This window comes from Hesperophylax consimilis, chromosome 25, assembly GCF_061612785.1.
Source record: "Hesperophylax consimilis isolate HC1 chromosome 25, BYU_Hcon_1.0, whole genome shotgun sequence".
NCBI lineage: Eukaryota > Metazoa > Arthropoda > Insecta > Trichoptera > Limnephilidae > Hesperophylax > Hesperophylax consimilis.
Genome location: NC_142860.1, coordinates 14,128,491 through 14,147,336, shown reverse-complemented (window position 1 = coordinate 14,147,336; position 18,846 = coordinate 14,128,491). Strand labels below are relative to the sequence as shown.

At 36.3% G+C, this 18,846-nt stretch overlaps 1 protein-coding gene across 1 annotated transcript in view; it reads left to right on the top strand.

Moving 5' to 3' along the window:
* Nucleotides 1-18,846, top strand: part of LOC149411561 (uncharacterized) — a 93,949-nt gene that overhangs the window by 43,859 nt on the left and 31,244 nt on the right. Inside the window, exons 24-36 of the mRNA XM_089646679.1 lie at nucleotides 66-471; nucleotides 1,911-2,242; nucleotides 3,201-3,383; nucleotides 3,657-3,907; nucleotides 4,198-4,350; nucleotides 7,725-8,679; nucleotides 9,979-10,187; nucleotides 11,378-11,587; nucleotides 12,673-12,861; nucleotides 13,654-13,784; nucleotides 15,237-15,373; nucleotides 16,331-16,594; nucleotides 18,579-18,760. Coding sequence (XP_089502805.1) covers nucleotides 66-471; nucleotides 1,911-2,242; nucleotides 3,201-3,383; nucleotides 3,657-3,907; nucleotides 4,198-4,350; nucleotides 7,725-8,679; nucleotides 9,979-10,187; nucleotides 11,378-11,587; nucleotides 12,673-12,861; nucleotides 13,654-13,784; nucleotides 15,237-15,373; nucleotides 16,331-16,594; nucleotides 18,579-18,760 — 3,602 coding nt within the window. The remainder of the gene's footprint in view (nucleotides 1-65; nucleotides 472-1,910; nucleotides 2,243-3,200; nucleotides 3,384-3,656; nucleotides 3,908-4,197; nucleotides 4,351-7,724; nucleotides 8,680-9,978; nucleotides 10,188-11,377; nucleotides 11,588-12,672; nucleotides 12,862-13,653; nucleotides 13,785-15,236; nucleotides 15,374-16,330; nucleotides 16,595-18,578; nucleotides 18,761-18,846) is intronic.

Below are 18,846 nucleotides of genomic sequence, written 5' to 3'. Positions count from 1 at the left end.
TGGACAGTAAGGAACGGTGAAAAAATATTTTTTGTATAATTTTTTAACTTTATGTATTTTTTCAGGAAAAGGCCACATCCGAAGCGAAACACCGTTGGCTCGCCACCGTAGTACTGTTCCTTCGTAAAATAATACCAAACTACACAGAACACAGGATACTTTCATCGTCAGACCATCTGAAAGCCGCCGATATATCCCCGTCGGCCATCTTTTTCAATATGGAGGACCAGATAGATCCACTTCACGTCCAAACCGTCAATGAAAACTGTGCAAATTTACCACCAGATGTCATCTTGGTGCGGTTCTTTTTCAGGGTGTTGACTTACGCCCTGTTAGAATTGAAAAATTGCGACAAAAACAGCTTTAAAGACGTGGCGAATGGAGGCAAAACAAACATTGGTAATATGAGCTATTGGTGTTCGTTGACCACAAGTTTGTTGTGCCAAGTGAAGCACATTTTATACCTGAAAGGTAAGAATGATTTGTAATAATTAAATTAATATTTTATTATTAATTCTTGTGACAATTGATAACTACAAAATGCTTTTTTGTAGCCAAATTGAGACAAAATAAATTAAAATGTGATATCGGCACATAAGTATGTACGGACTTAGATGTAAACAAAATTTACTACTGGTTCTGTGAACAGTAGACCTCGCATCCGAAAAAGTATGTTTTTAATTTTTGTTAACAAATCAAAACCAAAAAATTTACTTTGAAATCATAAGATTTGTAAGTAGGTACCTAAATAACTACCTACTTAATTATATTTTAAATAACATTTTTTTATTTCGAATAAGGAATCATATAATTTGTCCAATCAAATGTCACTATCTCAATGACAATTCTTTTTCAAATCTGGTACCATAATATTAAAAATGCAAATAAGAATGTTTAAATAAAGGACGATTTCTAACTTGAAAAAAGAACCTTTACTGAACCATTAGGATGACCACCATCTTGAAATGGTAACGGAAACAAACAAACTTACAGATAGACGAAATGAAAAATGGTTGACTTGGACTTTGTTACACTCAGTCAGTTAACTGAAAAGTTAATTTATATAGAGTGCATTTTCGTCTTGAACATACTATAAGCCCGTCGTGATCATAGAGATCACAATAATTTAGGGTAGAAAATATGTTACGTGAATTCTAAGTTCTTAGAACTATTACTAAAGCCATTTCAAGCAATGTTTCGATTCTGAATTTGTCTGGGAAGAGATTGATTCTGAGATCTGATTCTTTTTGTCTGGAAAGAGTTTCAAATTTACTAATTCATTAACCCATTCCCTCTTGAGCGGCCACATATGGCCACCATCTTAGAAAGTTTTTCCTCCAGGCGGTCATAATTTATGCGACAAATATGTATTAGATATATATTTAATCAGCGGTACGCATTTATCTTACAGTTTTTTTTTTTATGTATTTATAAATAAATACATTTCTAGAAATGAGATCCCTGAGGCGTATGTGTGGTAATACCATGTATGATCGTGTGAGAAAGGTGGAGATCCGCAAAGAATGCAAGGCTGATGTAAGTGTAGTGAGTAAGATTAAGAAAGGGACGCTTAGATGGTTTGGGCATGTGGAGCAAATGAACGAAGAAAGGAGTGTAAGGAGAATATATGGCGCAAATGTGAATGGTAGAAGTTGTCGGGGATGCCCGAGGAAGACATGGCACGATCAAGTGAATCAGATACTTGAGTAGGGTCATGTCAAGAGTCATATTAATAGAAGGGTATGTATGAGCGTAACGGCATTATGTTTAATTAGTTAAATATTAATAAATTCAGGACAGGTTGGCACGAATATTAATTCATTTGCTGTGTTCAGCATCATGTTTGAATCAAAATAAGTTTGGATTCATCTCATAATATAATTCTTAATGACAGTAAATTGTAATTCCAGACGGCTGTCAATTCCCCCTGCTAGCCAAAACAGCCCAAAGCGTCCTTCAAAACGAGCTGAGCGGCCTCAACACGGGCCTCTACAGTCCCGAAGAGAACATCCCTCTCCTGGAACTCTCGGCAGTCTGCGAGCAGCTGTCCTGGTGGCGTCCCCTGCTCACGGTGCACTGGTGTCACCTCCTCGTCAGGCTGAGCTTCCTCGAGCAGAAGCATTGGGACTCGTTGTTTGGTTTCCTGCAGCATTCTGCCATGCAGACGGAAGTCAATCCCAACAGGAATCTGAACAGCGAGATTCTGCAGATTGGGTGCTTTTTCGCACTGTGCGAACACTTTGTGAGTTATTATCATGATTCATTTTGTCTTCTTTGGGGATGCTGTTTGTAGGATCTTTTGGAGGATAGGAAGAAGTGAACCTGGGTATTAAAGAGACCCATGTTGTTTTATTACGTCGGTTCCTCACTGCTGAAGATCGTGATCCTACTCCGATTTCCATGGTGGATATGGCTCTTCCACTTCCTGCGCTTCTGCGCTGCGTGGAGAGTCATGGACTGTGATACTTGGTTACCCCAATACATTAATGACTCATTCCTCTGCTTCTCCTGCCAAACAATTTGCCAATGACTATGAGTTTCTCCAAGTTGGAGTCCTCAGTTTGTAACGTGTCCAAAGTTTCTTAAAGTACGCTGTAGGCGGTAAGTAAGCCTATGCTGCCGTCGTAACTGAAAACACAGTAATTACTAAAATTAACAAAATAAGTATGAGAAGTTATTGAGTATAGAATTTTTTATGTTTTTGAATATATCGTTTTTTTACAGTAAAAAAAGATGATGATTTTAGTGTTATCGAAATTTTAGCTTTCTTGGTAGGTAAATAAGCATTCCTGTTTCTGTAAATAAATACACAGTTCCTGCACTGCAATTACTGCGCATATACTTAACATTGGTTGACGAACACACTGTGTTTTCATCAACCAATTTGAAATACATACTTTTGCCGCATTATCTTTTACTCTACGGCTTAAATAATTTGTGTTTTTTCGCATTATTAACCAGTCAATTAATTATTAATACTAGATTTTTGAGATTACAATCACCAAACCTCCAAAACATCCACCACAAACACCACCACAATAACCAATACCACAACAACCACTGGTTATGAAGGGATCAATGACGGTAAGCTAACAAGAAGAAGAGGCTAACTTCGATCTAACCTCTTTGCTTAAGCTGTTGCCTAAGTCTTGCTTGATTTTGGTATTTTGACCTATCTATTATTATTGTTGTTTTTGTAGGTAGACAACGGTTTGGAGGAAGTTATCTACCTGACCTGGCTCCTGGTTAACCGGATCCACCTGCTGGTGAGGTACAGCCATGAGGGTGTAGTCTCCAAGCTCATCAGCTCCGTCAACAGTAATCCCAGCGCCTCGGGCCTCATGCTGCAAGCTATCGCCGCCAGGTGTCACCACTGCATTCAGGTAGGTCTATTGTTTTGTGCTTAGTGACAATCAATTGCGCTGACCCTGAGTTGTGTGGCATTCTATTCCCTCTGCCTACCACACTGGCTCTACAACCCTTAAGGAGTTCTGGCTGCCGCTAGCAAATGTGATGATTTTATTCCCCCAAGGCACGGAAATGACCACAGATAAAAATATCAAGAGATATGCCACTAAGGGTAAGGATAAGAAACTTGATTTGATGAAAAAAATAATTGATTTTGCCTTCACATAGAAAAATTGTATTTTTTTCAGGGATCCTTCGGTTTAAAAATCTATAAGATTCTCTCAGGCATCTACCTCAGCCAATCTGGTTCCTTGGTTCTGTTCATTTGCCGTGTCATTGGCAGCCTCCAGCCGTCCGTCTCCTTCCCCTTTGCCAGCCTCGCCATGGCGCGGTGCCGCTACCTCATGGCTCTCGGGGGGGATGACCTCAATCTGCAATTGGCTAAGGAGGACCTTCAGATAGCTCTGGAGATACTGCAGAAGGACCAGGTTCATTTAAGGTAGGAAATGATAGCATATTAGATCATGTTCAACATATATTTTCTGTCTTATATGTATTACTTTGAACTGATTTTTCTGTACATAGTATGTTACTTTGAACTCATTCTTCTGTATTATGTTGCTTTGAACTGATTTTTCTCTAGTAAGTTACTTTGAACTTAATTTTCTGTGGTGCAATAATTTTGACATTTTTTTTTCTATAATATGTTACTTTGAGCTTATTATTCTAATTACGAAAGGAAAACAAAAACTTTTATGGAATAATTCTACTTCTATGTTTATTTTCTAGGCATCCTCAGCTGATACATGAAGTGAACATGCTATCATCTACATTTTTTGACTTATCTCCATTGGACTTGTCCCAAAATCGACCAATTAGTGCGCAGTATGTCAAAACAACTGCAGTCGATGCAAACTGGCTTGTCAGTCAAATTAAAAACAGGTAAATTTATAAATCATTACACTTAACTTCATATTGTATCTTTTAAGATACACTTTTTAAATTGCTAATTTACTAAGTACTTCGTATTTTTTTATGTTATTCTGCTGTGATGTTGAAGTACTGTTAACTTTATTCAAAATCGTCTAATTATTGTCACCTAACGGATAGTTAGACAAACTTTTAACGACTGTCAAAATTGACGAAGAAGATAATATTAACAAATCTATACGAAAGATGAAATAGAACAATACGCAGAAAATAAAAAAAAGATAACTGTAACAACTAGGAATGGAACCCAGGAATGTTGTGACCGCCATCTTTTTATTTTCTGTGTCTTGTTCTATTTCATGTTTTGTTTAGATTTGTTGACATCATCTTCTTCAATTATATATATAGAACTTTGAAAAGTAAAAGAAAAGTTGTTCCAATGAAAATGAAATTTTATTAAGCTTATAACTGTGAGCAGTTGCGGCTCGTGACTTTTGGATATACTAGAGTGCTAATATTACAAAACATAGCATTATTTACTTATTTATATACTTCACGCCTATTAAGGCTTTTACATATATATATATATAAAAAATATTTACGAATTTATACATGAAAATAGTGCAGGAAACGACTATTTAAAACAATTGCAGAAAAATAAATATAAAGTCAAAATATCACTGAACTTGATCTACACAGCATGCCGGCACAAAACATAAAAAATCCAAAATATTTTTCTGTTTCAGTTGACAAAATTATTATATGTTTGTCAAATCAAATTAAATACCTTTATTAAAATATTCCACTACTTGATTAAAAAAACTTCAATAGGGTATGCTTATATATTGAAATTGATGTACTAAATATATCAACAACATCGTAGTATTTGTTTCCTAGCTGTTGAATCCGTCGCATAGGAGTGTGATATTGGGACGTTGATATAGAATTGCTTCAATAATAAGGTAGATAATAATTGATGTTGTTGTAGACGAAAACGTCATCTTTTTTTTTTAAATTTCGATTTTTTGTATGAAGATTTTTAGGAAAATCGTGCGGCACACGGCCAAATGATTTTTCCTGAAAATCTTCATACAAAAAACCAAATTTTAGAAAAAATAATAAAAAAATGTTTTGGACTAAGCAACATTAATAATGTCGAATTTTCAAAGCACTCAAAAGTCACGATCCGCAACTGACTGTGAGGTGTTTATTTTTAGAATGAAGTACTGCTAAAATGTTTACATATGTAAGTTTGAATGAAGTACTGCTGAAATGTTTACATATGTAAGTTTGAATGAAGTGCTGCTAAAATTTTTACATATGTAAGTTACTGCTAAAATGTTTACATATGTAAGTTTGAATGAAGTACTGCTAGAATGTTTACATAATATGTAAGTTTGAACGAAGTACTGCTAAAATGTTTTCATATGTAAGTTTGAATGAAGTACTGCTAAAATGTTTACATATGTAAGTTTGAACGAAGTACTGCTAAAATGTTTACATATGTAAGTTTGAATGAAGTACTGCTAAAATGTTTACATATGTAAGTTTGAATGAAGTACTGCTAAAATGTTTACATATGTAAGTTTGATAATTGTTTTGTTTATGTTTATTTATTGTTATCAACTCTAATTTGTAGAACTCCATGTTTGATGCCAAATGGCTTTGAAAATGGATGAATGTATGTAAATGAAAAAAAGAAGTTCATTCGATCGTGTTAACTGGGAATACGTTGAGAAATGTAGGTTTAATTCAACATTCTATGGCCAAGAAATTTAGAATTAAAAATACTGTAAAAATGACATTTGTCCTTATGATTTAACCTTTTGAACGCGTTAATTTATACGCGGTACATTTTTTTTTATTTATTTTTTTTATTTATTTAATACATGTTACATTATTATGAAATTTACATAGAGTAGATATAATGAATCACCATACTAGGCGGCTGCCTGTTTCATGGTGACCAATTGAGTGTAATTAATTTGTATGAAATATGAAATCTAGTGTAAACATATGAAATTAGTAACTATAGATGAAGCTAAAATTTTGGAAAAATTGTAATAAAAAGTAGAAGATAGAAATTAGAAAGGAGAAAGAAGTAAATTAGCATTAGATTGTAAAAATGTACATAATTATGTATATAATTTTTAATATGTGTGCATGCAAGCACACATGTGTATATAGCAGCAGACATACCTATATACATATAACAGCACATGTATACATACACCCATATGACGCATCCTCACGCATATAAACAATATATACACCTCTATCTGAGTACTTGGAATAGGCTATATATACATATTTTCAAATACATATTTTCAAATACCTATGCACGCAATTAAATGTCAAATTATAGCATTCTGGCATGATTTATTGGACTATATAGACAGAACAGATTATTCTCCACAATATGAAAACAAATCCTCGTGTGTCAACACTCTTAGATGTTTATAAAAACAAAAACATAAAATTTCATACAAAGACGTACCGTATCTTTTGAATGTAGTCCCGCCATTCACTCGGCGTGTGTGTACTTAGGCCACTGCGTTGAAGACACAAGTGGGACACCATGATCACTTATCATTTTTAGTTATGAAAAGTTGTGAATGACATACTAGTACTAACGCCATCCGTTGACAAAAATGTAAACTAAATGACTAAAAGGCGCGAAGAGGCGCACTTGATTATCGATCATTTTTTATGAAATACAATTTTATTTTTGAGAAATTTTCGTAGATGTCAGCATCGTGATAGTTCTACGAATGTCCAAGTGAGCAAGAAATACATTTATGACGAAAGAGCGCTGGAATATTGGCCGTCAAAGTTTCCGTATCAACTGTTGATACAGCCGCGTGTGAGTGTGGACTTTTTGCCGTAACAACAGTTGATACGGCCGCGTGCAAAGAGTTAAATACTTTTATCTCTGAAAACTCGAACTGGAAGATACTTTCAGTAACGCCCCGGAGAAAGTACACAATTCAGAATTTCAACTTATGCGTTGAAATAACTTTAGCTTTCAGATTGGAATATACTCTCAGTATCGCCCTGGTGTAAGACCACCATTCAGAACTGAAATGTTGCTTCAAATGACTTTGTTTGGTGACCAGATCTGAATAGCCTGGTTCTTCCCCAATTCCTCTTCCCCATCTCCTTCCTCTTCCATTACCTTCAGCCTCACAACATTCCCCAATTAGGGATGCCATTGTCTCACTGGCTCCAGATGGTTGGGAGCAGTTGGGACTCTTGTGGGGTATTCACATGTAAAAAAGCTAAGTGCTCAACCTTCCTACATCCTTTATCCACCAGTTTCCATTGTCCCACTAACTCTGAGCAGGGCTGTACAATAAAATGTAAATAATGTACTTTTCAATTTTCAGGTGTTATCAAAAATCCAATGAACGCCAAATATTAGGAAAACACACGAGCCTCGCCAAACTATTGAGCAATTTGAACCTCGAGCAATTAAATTCTATCATCAACTGCCCAGAGTTCGACAGACAAATCCTCAGCAAAATGTTGCAACTGGGCACTGAAAATTACATACAAAAACTACTTAAAGATTCGTCCGAATGGGAAGAGAAAGTCAACAAAGCAAATAGTCAGGCAAATGACAAAAGATCACAATACGCATATAGTTCGAATTTGGAAGAAAACACCTCGAAGTTTTACGTCTCGGTACAAAATACTGACGTGAAAAAGCCGGTTGAATTTGAAAATTTTGTTCCATGTGAATTTGAACCACTGCTCGCTGTTTCTTTACTAAATTTCGAACGAGCCATCCAAACAATCGTTAGTCTGTTTCCAAGACAAAGCCGACCTTTAAGTCAATTTGAGACGGGTAATTTCTCTGACCATCACACTATGGACAAGTATACTAGAAGATGTTTCCAAGTATTCAGAGATAAAGTGTTTCACCAAGAACTGATGAACACCCAAAATATTGTCACGTCGTTTTTGCAATCGTACAAAAATTTGGACGGGAAAATGAAGTATGTAGATTGTTCTGCAAAGGAAGTTATTCTGGAACGATTTTTATCGAAGTCTTTATCTAAGAGTTTAATGTCGTTTACAGTGATATCGTTGCAGTACACTTTGTATCTGATCAAATTGCATGAGAACGATTTGCCGAGCGAATGTAAAAGTGCATATGCAAGTAATATGGGGCAGAAGAATTTTACAAATTTTGATCACACTCTGAATATTTGCATGAGTAATGCGTCGAGGTGCTTTAATTTGACGCCCGTTTGGAAAATTTTGAATGTTGAAACTAACGCATCGAGGGTTCATTCCGCTATCAACTGCCTTTATACTTACGTCAGGAACTCCGTAAAGGTAATAATTATTTTTACTAATATAATTTTTTGTTAGACTTATTATACACTGCCTGAATAAAAGGCCTAGACACTAACAAGCATAATGGCCGGTCTTGTTCAAACTTAAATTAATTTATTTAGTCAGTTGCTCTTGAAATATCTTCCTCAGTTAACACACAATATGCTATATTAATAAAACTTGTTTAGAAAATGGAATGTCAATACTATAAAAGTACAAATAATTATAAAATCAAAAAATAAAAAAGTAAATTACTTTTCAGGTATTGAATTTCAACTATATTTTGTGACTAATATTCACAGCAATATAGAACAAAAATTAAAAAAAATGTATCATATAAATTTATTAAATACATTTTTTAAACAGGTAACACTCGATTTAGAACACTTTTTTCAATATAAGATATATATTTTTTAGAACAAATACAAATTATGTACACAATTGCACGAACTGCAACCTTTGTAAACTTAAAATTCAATCTACAATCTACAAATTGTCCCGTGTTTCAACCGGAATACAAGAGTAGCGCCATCTTGTGACTGATGACAGAATTGTGTCACAAAGATACTCATTTACGATCGACGCATTGAAAAATGGTTTTAAATGAGACAGAAATTTTTCAATTGGGTGGCGGGTATTTATTGGATAACCAACACCTCTGCCATAGGTCGCCTCGAGTAGACCGCTACGTTTGGGAGTTAGCAGGGGTGCCCGGGTTCATGGGGTGAGGCTTGTCCGGCTCTTGGCGGTGAATGCATCTACCCACTAACTGAGTGGCAGGCCGGATCGGAAGAGACTTGTCGAAGGTGGACCTTTTGAACTCTCCAGCAGGACTCTATCAGAACACACTGATCCCCAGATTCTTAACCACCATTCATACCTTTTCCTTCCCAAAACTTCCTCTCCTTCCTTTCCTAAAAAGACCCTCCTCACAGCATCCCCAAATATGACATAGGCCCTGAGAGGAATTATTTTCCGCAGGGCCTCCTGTGTTGAGCTAATGTAAAAAAAAGCAAAATAATTTTGACAAATTTTGATAGGTGTCTTTAGCGGACGGTAGTAAATATAGATTGACAAAAATATTTATGGAGTGTCGATGCTGTATGTACAATGTACATACATGCCGTACGGTGCCGTCTCACATGTTGAGACGTTAGCGCACAGGGCATGTATTTCGCCGTCAATTATGTTGAGACGCAGCCCAGAAAGAGTTAATAGAAAGATTGATAATATTGAAGATAATATTGTTTATATTGGGTATTTTTGATTTTTTTTTTAACAAGTTTTTATTTTTTCTAGGATACATTGCCATTGAATTTCGTCAACCTGGCAACACCAAAGGACTCCAAAACAAATCCGGGAGAGTTGCCGTCCATCTGTGATAAATTCCTCACATTGATCAAGTTCTTTGAGGAGAATGTTTACAACAAACTCAACAATAAAAATAGCTGTTTCATGTCTTTAAAAATACAAGATGCTGCTGAAAATCTTCTCATTGCATTATGCAGGTAAGATTTTGAAATCGATAAAAAAGTGTCCTTTATTTTTTTTATAGAAATTATTTTCAAAAACAAAAGTTTCACAACATTTGATACTAGCTGAAGTCCCCGATGTTGCCCGGGCTTTACGCAGAGTTTTTGGAAATCAAATGTAGACAGTAATTTTTCTTTTATTTTGAATGTCAAGTTTGCAAAATTTCATCAAGAATTTCAAATTTTTTTTTTTATTTAACGGCAATATAAAGTAATGTAAAAATGATAAAATTTATTTATTTCATCAAAAAATTACATTAAGTAAAAAAAGTTATAAAGTGATGTTGTTTGTTCTCAGTCCTCCTCACTAGGTATTCCTGTTCCGAGGCGGACTGTAGTTTGTTGTATTTGTGTTGATCATGATTTCCTCATCTTCTAATTTGTTGGTTCCCACAAAATATAAAATAAATTAAGCAAAAAGTATTTATTAGTTGTCTGTAGGTTGCGTTGGGGTTACTTCATAAATTTAATGATTTCCTCATCTTCATGTTTAGTTAGCCATAATTTGATGTCTTTTTTAAACTTTTCTCTATCCTTGGTGTTTTTAATTTCAATAGGAAGGGCATTATATAATTTTATAGCATGGAAATAGTGGTTCTTCTTCTGGCCGAAAGATGTATTTAATTTTGGAATGTTTAGTAGATTTGAGGATTTCGTTCTTGACTTAAAGGGTGGGAAAAGGAAATTGGGATGTTTTTTCCAAATACTATGTAGATAGTGACCTTCCTCTTGTTTTGAAGGTCGAGTGTGCATAATTTCATCAATTTCGGAATAAAACTGTAGATTTGTATAAAATTCAAACAAACTCATCAGGCGCTGTGTCCGCCGCGCGGCCGCCTCTCAGTCATTCTCCTTTACATAAATAGATTAAAGAATGTTTTATTTTTGAAGTAGGAAAAACGGTTCAATGGTCATGAAATTTGTGCAGGATTTTTGTAAATAGCACACATGAGTCCCGACTATCCAGAGCCAGTGAGACTATTATATCCCCATTGGGGTATGTTGTGAGGCTGAAGGGAGTAACAGAAAGAGATGGGGAAAAGGAAGGTTGAAAAGAATATAGATAAAGTCATTTCAACCAATGTTTCGATTTTGAAAGGTTTCCACTCTGGAATTTCTTGGTCGGTGCAACTATTATTAGCTAATTATTTTGCTTTTATTTATAGGTGTGATTTCGCTAATGCCTTTACACTAGTCCCACCCCTGGCATGGTGTGAGACCCAAGTCTTTGAAGATGTGACCAAACCGACTATTAGCGACCTGCAAAATCAGTCAATGCACACTTCATTACCAACCGAAAGGAGTTTGAAGAAAGAGATTGCCATACCGATAAATTCACTACAAGATATGGACGTCCTAGAGCAGTTCTTATTCAGGTAAGTGCTAACTAACCTTCATGCCATTTCACCGCCACACAACTCTGACTTGGCACATACTTCTTACTTCATTTACATTCATATAACGTCTCTCACATACTGTTGACGCAACTATTAATCTTCCTTTAACATTGTCCTTGCATCCTATTTTCACCTACAAGTACCTGTCATTATCTGTCTATACCCACGTGTGTGTGTGACATTTTACAACAATAAAAGTGACTGTGAAACTAGTAGTTTTATTGATGGAGCCTGTTTGGTGAACATCTATTGTTATCAGTGCTGTTATTAATATCGACTCAGGGTAGAAGGCCTGTGCAGTGAACATATTCGGTTCCCTCAGTGTGTTTCGTATCTAACTTGGATGTTATGGAAGCTTGTGCGTGAAATCATATTTCCTGTGAGTGAAATCATACCATCATCATCTTTGAAAAACATCAAAGGGGTAAGTCGGATTCCTTCCCTACTCCATGTTCACCATCTCCAACCATAGTTATGTCAACTTCAAAGTTCACAATTTTTACAGTCCACTCTTGATTTGCCTATTGCGATCACACATACTTGTGTGCATCCCTTTCTTAATCTTAACCATTACACTTACATTCCTATACAAATTTTTACCATACATATTTCGCAAAGATCTTATTCAGGAACTATTAATTGAATTTATTTTTATTTTGTGAATTATGTACTTTCTTCTTTACATAATATTTTATAGTCTGCAACAAAACAAACAATCTGTTTGACATTTATTTCTATTGCCTCAAGAGAATCGCAATCATCATCATATAACATCAGGATTCCAGGTGGGAATGTTGTGTTTGTTATTCTGGTATTCCAATGGAATGTCCTCCAAAGAATAAGCATCAATTCGTTCAATACGTCAAACTTCCAGCATTGCATAATCGACATTTTCCGCTTATAATGATGATAATAATAGTTTTTATTATATTTTCAGGTTATTTGTGACTCAGAAAAGTTTGCCTTTCTTTAAAAAAGAAGACATGGGACGTGAGAGAAATCTCAGATAAATTAAATGTTCTCAAAATAATTAATTAATCTTATTTATTTAATAATGTTTTCAGGGTTAACCTGATAGGCTGGACCAGCAAGAAGGGATTTGAAGAGATCTGGATGAGTCTGTTAGGGGCTCTTCAGGGCAACGGGACCCACTGGGCCATGCGCGGCATCATGCAACTATTGTTATCCACCGGTGCCACCCGCTGCAGGGGAGAGAGGGAGAAGACGCAGAGGCCTGGCTCTAGCCCTGAACGGTAATGTTGAAAGATATTGTCCCATAGATTCATTACTGAGTGGTAATATTGAAAGATACTGTCCTACAGATTCAGTATTGAGTGGTAATGTTAAAAATATTGTCTCATAGATTCAGTACTGAGTGGTAATGTTGAAAGATATTGCCCCATAGATTCAGTACTGAGTGGTAATGTTGAAAGATATTGTCCCATGAAGATACAGTAAGTACTGAGCAGTAATGTGAAAATATACTGTCCCATAAAAATAAGTCTCTGAGCGGTTATGTTAAAATATATTGTCCTGTAAAGATAGTGCCCCTGTCTATGTTGTGTATAACCAGAGAATCTATATCCCCACCTGGTTGGGCGATGTTGTGAGGCGGGTTAAGCAAGGGGGCTTAAGAGGAATTAAGAGTTAATAATAATTAAGAATTAATTAATTTTAAGAGGAATTTGTTGATGTGGGTCTTGAGGTATAAAGATATTCTGCCGCTGTAACTAAAAACCCAGTGTCTTCCTTGCGAGCCTCAAGATTTTAGTTGACACAGCAGTGTAGCCCAGAATGGTACATAGTTGTCAAAACATATTGTCAATTAAAAATACAGCCCTGAATGGTAATCACTCTTTATTATATATGATACAGTAGCATTGATCTACAGATTCTAGATGGAAAAGGCTGTCCAAATTTCACGAACCAGAGTTCACCAGTTTTTGTGGGAAATTAAAACAGGTTTACTGCTTTATAGTGAACATATTTCAATTAGATGGATGGCCTTTTAAAATTGTCTTTTTTGTTGGTTTGTGTTTGAACAGGATGGAACGGTTAATGGACTATCAACTCCTGGATAGGCTCTGCTCTGACACAAATGTGGACATGGATTTCTTTGCTGATCCAACTTATAATTACTCCAACTTTAGCATCGAGTACCTTGGACATGCAGCAGGTATCTATATTATTTTTTATACTTCATCATCATCGGCACATACAGGTTGCAGCAAAATAGACGGTGCAGTTTTGAAGGGCTGGTACATCCCGTGTGGTGGGGGTAGGAACCTGGGAGGGGTCTCATTATGTCAGGAGGGTCGTGCCATTTTCAGTCGTTACCATGGTTTGGTCCGGACAACACCGAGCCTTCACCGTCCGCACGTTTCTTGAAAATGGCCGTTCTTTTTTCTCCACCTAGCAGGCCTTCCGGCTGCACTTGCGCCCTCGAAAATGTTTTTGAACATCGGCCTCACACCTTGGAAGAACTCAAGGATCGAATTCGGGACAAAATCGCCGCTATAGCCGTCGAGATGTGCCAAAATGCGGCCGAATACTTAGAAGTCTGTTTTGCTGCACCCTGTATCAGGTGGGATTTGGCCTCCTACCCACATTTTCTCCACCAATTCCAATCCTTAGACATTATTTTCTAGTCCTCGATTATTCCTGTCCTGCTCTAACATTCTTTCACACAAGTCCACTTCTTCCTTGATCTGTCTCTAGATTGCTACCACTGGGACACCCACTTTGAGGTAAGGACGCTGGGCCCACATATGTAACGTAAGCAACACATTAAGAGCATCTGAACGTACAATCCATACATTTTATATGAAAATGGATGCTTTAGAAGCACACTTGTCACACCCAATGCAATCCCACGCTCCTCACGCAACGGCAATCTGCGCTCAGAGTGGGAAGTGCGAAAGAAAGATGGCGGTGTGAAAGGCCTTTCAACGAGTTAATTTGACATTTAAGGTTATGTTTCTTTTGATGTTTGGAGTTTATTAACATTTATGCTAGTTTTGTTGTTAAAATTGTAGATGAATAACTACTAATAGATTTAGTAAGACATTACGAAGTGATCATAATGTAAAATCTATTGAATATTGCGATGCCTCGTTTCAAATTTGCATTGGGTACATAGGATAAGCTAGTACGTCAGCCTGGGAACTTAGTATTGCATGTGTTACGCATGAAGATCTAGTGTGTCCTTACCTTTATGCTAGTCACACACGAGTGCTATACTCTCATAATAGAAATATGTCAGCTTGGTCTGTTTCACCATATATATTATGAGAGTATAGCGCTTGTGTGCGACTAGCATTATCATGATTTGCGATACTTACGATGGTCTCATACTTGTTTGAGAGAAATATCATGAAAGAGGGACAACAACTTAGGTATATAAGAGTGTGCAAACTTACCCGGTTGCTTTTTGCAATACAAGATACTACATTGTGTTAATTAAAGTCTGTTGACTATTATTCTGCCATCCCAACATTGCAGTAAAATCTTAAATACAAAAGGCATTACAATTAGGTTCTAAACTTCATGGTACCTTTTAATTCTCTTGGATCCAATTTATAGTGCATATTACAGATTTACAGTAAAATTTATCTGTTTTTTTTTTTAGGTGTGAATGAATTTGCAGATTTCAGGACTCAGAATGCACTAAAGCAAACTCACAAAAATTTACAAGAGCTGGGCATCGACATCGACAGTTGCTTACAACTGTTGATGGATTTCGCTACTCAAATCATTTCCCCACAGGTAACCTTTGCTTTATTATTCTATCTTCACTAGACCCTGCGTGCAAAAATGTGTGTTTCTAATTTTCTCTTATTTAATAAATCAAAATTTCTTCTGAAATCATAAGATTTGTAAGTAAGTACTTAATTACCTACCTACTTAAAGCATTTAAAAAATTTCTAATAAGGAATTATAGACAATATCACATCACTATCTCAATTACAATTCTTTTTTCAAATTTTCTTCAAGGGAGGTACCATAATATTGAAAAAATGCGAATAAGAAAGTATGTATAAATTGAGGATTTCAGATTTGAAAAAAGAGTCTTTAAAAGTGGTGGCCATTACCTTGAACGGAACATACAAACAAATTTACATTGATGAAATGCAAAATGGTCGAGTTTTAACCCGTGAAAAATCACAGGATATTATAGTTGTAGGATTTGTGAAGCTGAAAGTAATTATAAAAAAAAAAAAATTTCCTCAGGATCATTGCCTCTCAAAATAAAAATTTAACTATTTATCTAGAATGTTAGTAAACTTTAAAAATTACCACATCTATCCAATGACATAAAAGTACAAGACACGTTATATTCAAATTAATGGAAAAAAAAATTATCTCAGCTTATGAAAAGGATAGCCATTCAATGAATATGTATGTACATAAGAATGGGCCGCTACAGTATGTCCACTGGACCTAGTTCAGTGAAACCGCGAGCATTGTCTCAGTGATATCTTTATTGTATTAATTCATCTAAGCTTCTGTCAAGCATTTGAACAAAACAAATACGCATTTCGAGTAAAGAATTATTGATTCGTAAAATAATTTTTGTATCTAGACTATAAGTAGTTCCAATTTTGAAAATTAAAAGTTCATTTAACTTAAATAATTTTACGCATTACGTAGGAATATTTCACATTACGTACCAACTTGCCCATGCATCAACAACCGAAATTGGTATGTTTAATTTATTTCCAGTGCACCTGGGGAGTGGGTGCCCGTTTATCCATGCTCTGCTGTCTGGTAAATGTGTCGGACAATTTCTCTTCCCTCGAGCAGTGGCGCTGGCTGGAGGCCACACTGCTGGCAGTTCCGGTGACTTCCGAGGCACGCGACCTGTTCACCCGCCAGTATTTGCACCTTGGCATGGCCAAGGTCGTCTGTGTCCTGGAGCACGCCAAGCTTGCCGCCAATCCCGTCAGATATTCGTCAGGATTCTCGGAGATGGCGCTGCTGTATGATGTGAGTTTATTTTTAAATTATTTTAGTTTATTGGGGAAACAAACAGTTATACATATTTTATATAAATAATTACATTTTACATGTTTGCATGAACCAGTTAAGTTTACACATAAAATTCATGTTACATACAGAAAAAACATAAAGTGAAAACATTAAAACAACTTAATGAAAATGATAAAATAACTTATATTTGTTACACACAGCAGGGGTAGAGGGTACGTAATTAACAACTTGATTTAATTTTCTCCAATATGCATTTAGTAAACTGAACTAAGGACAAATGGAAAATATCGATAGATTTACGATGGATTGATTGATTGAAATGCCAACATAATCAGATGTTCGTCTGGCTTTTCAGAGGTGATGCTTTTGTATGACATGAGTTTTGATAGATTGACAACGGATTGATTGATTGAAATGCAAACATAATCAGATATTCGTCTGGCTTCTCCGAGGTGGTGCTTCTGTATGATGTGCGTATGATAGGTTGACAACGGATTGATTGATTGAAATTCCAACATAATTAAATTCCATTTGTTTATTCCTTTAAAAACATTTTAATTCATTTTTTAGTACATTTGGAAATTGGTATTACATAATAAATAAGCGGTGTATGTATCAACTATACCAGCATCAATAGAGCTTGCCTTTTAAAGGCAGCTTCACCGATGCTAAATATGTCGATATCCGAATTGATTCTGTTCAACAGCAAGACTGCTCTCCCCACCAGCATGACCTGCAGACAAGTTAGTCCTGCAGGCCAGGAGATAAAACAGTCTATGCTAATACTCTCCATGATAGTTGGATTTTCAAACCATCCACGAAACAGTTTGAAGAAGTGTGTGATACAATATGCGCACCCGTAGATGGTTCATACTGAGCATTCCCAAGAGAAAGTTAGTAGGATAGAGCCATCGGTAGTAGCCATACTCCCTTAGGTAGAGGAATCTCAGAAATCATAATCAGACATTCATCTGGTTTCTCAGAGGTGATGCTTCTGTATGGTGTGAGTTTGATTGATTAATAGTAGGATGCATTGTTATTAACCAATACAATGTGATTAGTCATGCTTATCGGAGATGGCGCTGGTGCATGATGTGATTTTGATTATAACTGCATTGATTATTTGACAATACATTGAGTTATTACTATCCTATTTTCTCAGAGATGGCTCTGCTGTATGGTGGGAGTTTGATTTATTGAATTGCCAACACAGACAATATTCCTATTGCCAATATTCATCAGGCTTCTCACAGATGGAGCTACTGTATGATGGGAGTTTGAGTGATTGATTGATTGACAGTGGATTTATTATAATAATTGTATTGATTGGTTGAAATTCTATTACAATAAGATAATAAATTACCTGAAAAAACCCTAGACTCTGTGCAAAAACGGGCGGTCCGTTTGATAGATTCCCCAATCTTAACAAACGGACTGCAATCTTTAGAGCACAGGCGTCAGGTAGGTATGCTGTCCTTGTTCTATCCGTATTACAATGGAAGATGCTCTGAGGAACTAGCGTCATTGATCCCTTCGGCACCGGTGCGTAGTCGGGATACAAGCCAAACGCGCGCCCAACATTTGTACACAGTTGACACTTGTCACATGAGAACGGGTCGCTTCTACGATTCGTTCTTAAGTTCAACAGCTCGGCTGTGGAACGAACTGTCGGCCTCTGTGTTTCCTCCCTCCTACAACATGGGACTCTTCAAGACCCATGTTCACTCCTTCCTCTCCACAAAAAGACCCTCCACACAGCATCCCCAAAGATGACATAGGCCCTGAGGGAAATTATTTTCTTCAGGGCCTCCTGTGTGGAGTTAATATAAAAAAATAAAAAAAAATCTTCTGGATTCTAAGAGATGGCACTCCTATATGATGGATTGACAACTGTTTTCAGTTTTCCTTAAAAGCTTAAAACTACCATTACAGCAGTATTGATTTTCAGGGATGATATATTACATAGATGTTTTTTTTTTAGGTGGACATCAACCAGTTTATACCGGGTCCGACCACCAAGCTGCATGCGATCCTCGTACACCTGAGAATCATGCGAGACTTGCACTACAAGAACTACTGGAGCAACTTCACGGAGCTGGGCAGCGCCCTGCGATCCCTTAAGTCCAACTGCCTCTCCCGGGTGGTGGACACCACCTATTCTAGGTTAGTTCTATTCTAAAACGACATTATAAAAAATAATCCAAATATCATTGTCACCAAAATACATTCAGCCATAGGCCCAGCGTGAC